At 36.1% G+C, this 2,500-nt stretch overlaps 1 protein-coding gene across 2 annotated transcripts in view; it reads right to left on the reverse strand.

Annotated features, from left to right (window-relative positions):
- The window catches only part of slc44a4 (solute carrier family 44 member 4), a 28,840-nt gene that overhangs the window by 16,953 nt on the left and 9,387 nt on the right, over window positions 1-2,500 (reverse strand). For both annotated transcript variants that reach the window (XM_079591579.1, XM_079591578.1), the window contains exons 3-5: window positions 2,096-2,169; window positions 173-251; window positions 1-91 (exon numbers count right to left, since the gene is read on the reverse strand). The exon at window positions 1-91 is cut by the window's left edge and continues 9 nt beyond it. In XM_079591579.1, coding sequence (XP_079447705.1) covers window positions 1-91; window positions 173-251; window positions 2,096-2,169 — 244 coding nt within the window. The remainder of the gene's footprint in view (window positions 92-172; window positions 252-2,095; window positions 2,170-2,500) is intronic.

Raw genomic sequence — 2,500 nt, forward strand, 5'->3', positions numbered from 1 at the left:
GGGACACTGGAGACCCTGCAGAGCCGCTGCCATGATGTTGGTCGCGGTGGCGCATTTGAGGAGGTCAAAATACAAGACGCTGGGTTTATCCCTGAGAGACAGACAGACATGAGCAGCACAGAAACACAGATCGAGCCCAGAACATCCAAGAACGGCCGGCGGCAAATCTTACTTGTTCTGTCCGAGGCCGCAGAACATTCCTGTGGAGTTTCTGGGATAAAGCACGTGCCGAGGGTCTCCGTACAGCCAGGCTACAGGAATCAGAGCATTTCACAGCAAATACACACACGTTAACACCAGAAGAGCCAACAAATGTGTGTTCATTCACTCCTGGAGTGCTGTGGCCACTCATGTTGTCATCTGATAGTGTCAGGGGAGTTCAATCCTTTACATTACAATTAATATGTAAGCAATAAGGTACGAGAGGCTGTGCTGGATCGTGAATAAGTCACGGCTGAAGGGCGTTGTTAGGCACGATGCGAAGCGGAGTCAGCCGTGACTTATTCACGATACAGCACTTGCCTCGAGTACCTTATTGCTTTTATAAAACGGTTACCACACAATACAACTATTAAAACCGAAAAATATGTATCTATGTAACTTTCATGAAGTAAAATCACTAAAAGCCTTCCTTCCACTGGAAGAAATAGTCCCTGACCATAAACAGCAACAGAAGTTACACACATTATTTGGCCAATAGATGGAGACAAAGACTGTGTTTATGAGCGAGTCAGTCGGTAGAGAAGACTTTTACATTGAAAGGACTCAAACTTGTGATCACGGAGAAGGAAGACGACACTGACAAATGACTATGGGCACGGGGAAACCCCTTAACTGCTAACTGTTAAACGGACAAGATATCGCAGCGGACATTCAAACGGATTTTTTTTATTATGAATATAGGACTGACCTGATGGAAAATGCTACATAAATTAGGTATACTACGCTTATCGATCTCTCACAATACTCTAGCTTCAATTAACAATATCGATGAGATCAAACATGTGTTTGCGTTGCTAAGACTGGTTGCTAGGGGTGTTGTGTAGTGATACACAGAACCGTTGGGTGAAGCGGTCATAGACATGTTTTATTGTGAATAAAACAACTATTGACCAATCAGAATCAAGGATTGGAACTAACCGTTTTATATTCTGACACTATCAGGTAGAGAACAAAACATGATTGGACATGTTGTCCATAACTGCAGCCCTGAACCGTGCAAAATCACTGTAACTGACTGTAATTAGTTCTATGGAAAAGTCCTTAGACTCTAATTAGTGTTCATTAGCTGTAGTTTGATCTCAGTTTTAACGAGCTCTCACACACTAATGCATAGATGTCACGAGTACATAATGAAGATTTCGATTATACACGTCTGTGATCAAAGCAAGTGCATTAAATAGCTAATTAATCTAATGCAATATTTAAAGTGGGACCTTTTGTCTTCATATTTTGTTTATTTTTTTAAATTTGTATTTTAATGTGTTTTGTAAATAAAAAACATAAAATATAAAATAGAGTAAAATGTAAAATAAAAAAATAAAAAATAAAACAAACAATTTTTTTAAAAATAAAATAAAATAAATTATGGATATATTTTATCTAGTGCAAAATTCGAGACTGAATAATTGGTTCCCTTTCATGAGATTCGTGAGTTTGAGTTTGAATTGAACTGGCCACAACAAACAGGAAGTTGAATCGCAGTTCTAAGAGTGCATTCTGGGAAATTAAGTGTTCTTCCAGACTGGTCAACTAAAGGTCACTTCCTAACATTCAGATTCAAACTGCAATTTCTGCGTTCTGTTTTAAAAATTAAAAATCAGGAATTTAAATTGAATTAAAAATTATATTAAAAATTATGTTTTACATTTGCTTTTACGATTTTTTTTTGTTTGTCTACACCAATTATAATCAGTTTTATACAGATTTTATATAGAGAGCTCAATAAACTTGTGCCTTGTATCTACTCTCAGTCTGAAATAATCACATTGTGTTACCCATAACCCCCTGCTCTCCAGCATTTACATACAGAGGTATTTCCATATTGCTTTCAGCTCCAGGTAAACCGCTCACAGACAGAGAAACAGGAACTTACCCAGAATTCCCACAACCATGTAGCCGATGATGACCAGCATGAAGAGAACGCAGCATATGATGTCAGTACAGCTCCTGCACACACACACACACGCACACACACACCACATAACACATTGAACATATAAGCATCAATAACTTTATTATTTGTGGAATTTAATTTTTGTTTTGCATTGTTTGGCATGATTTTCATGACAATTACACATTAAATGATCATTACTGTAATAATGTATGACAAAAAATAATAATGTATATTAGTTCAATTAAAAAGTGTTTTACATAATAATTTCATTGCTGCCTATTTTATTATGAAAAAAAATGTTAAATGTAAAAAAATCTAATGAGAATTATTATAAATATAGAATGGTTATAAAAAATGATAAATATAGATTACAAAATGTAATTA

The sequence above is a fragment of the Phoxinus phoxinus genome (genome assembly GCF_949152265.1).
Source record: "Phoxinus phoxinus genome assembly, chromosome: 19".
Taxonomy (NCBI): Eukaryota; Metazoa; Chordata; class Actinopteri; order Cypriniformes; family Leuciscidae; genus Phoxinus; species Phoxinus phoxinus.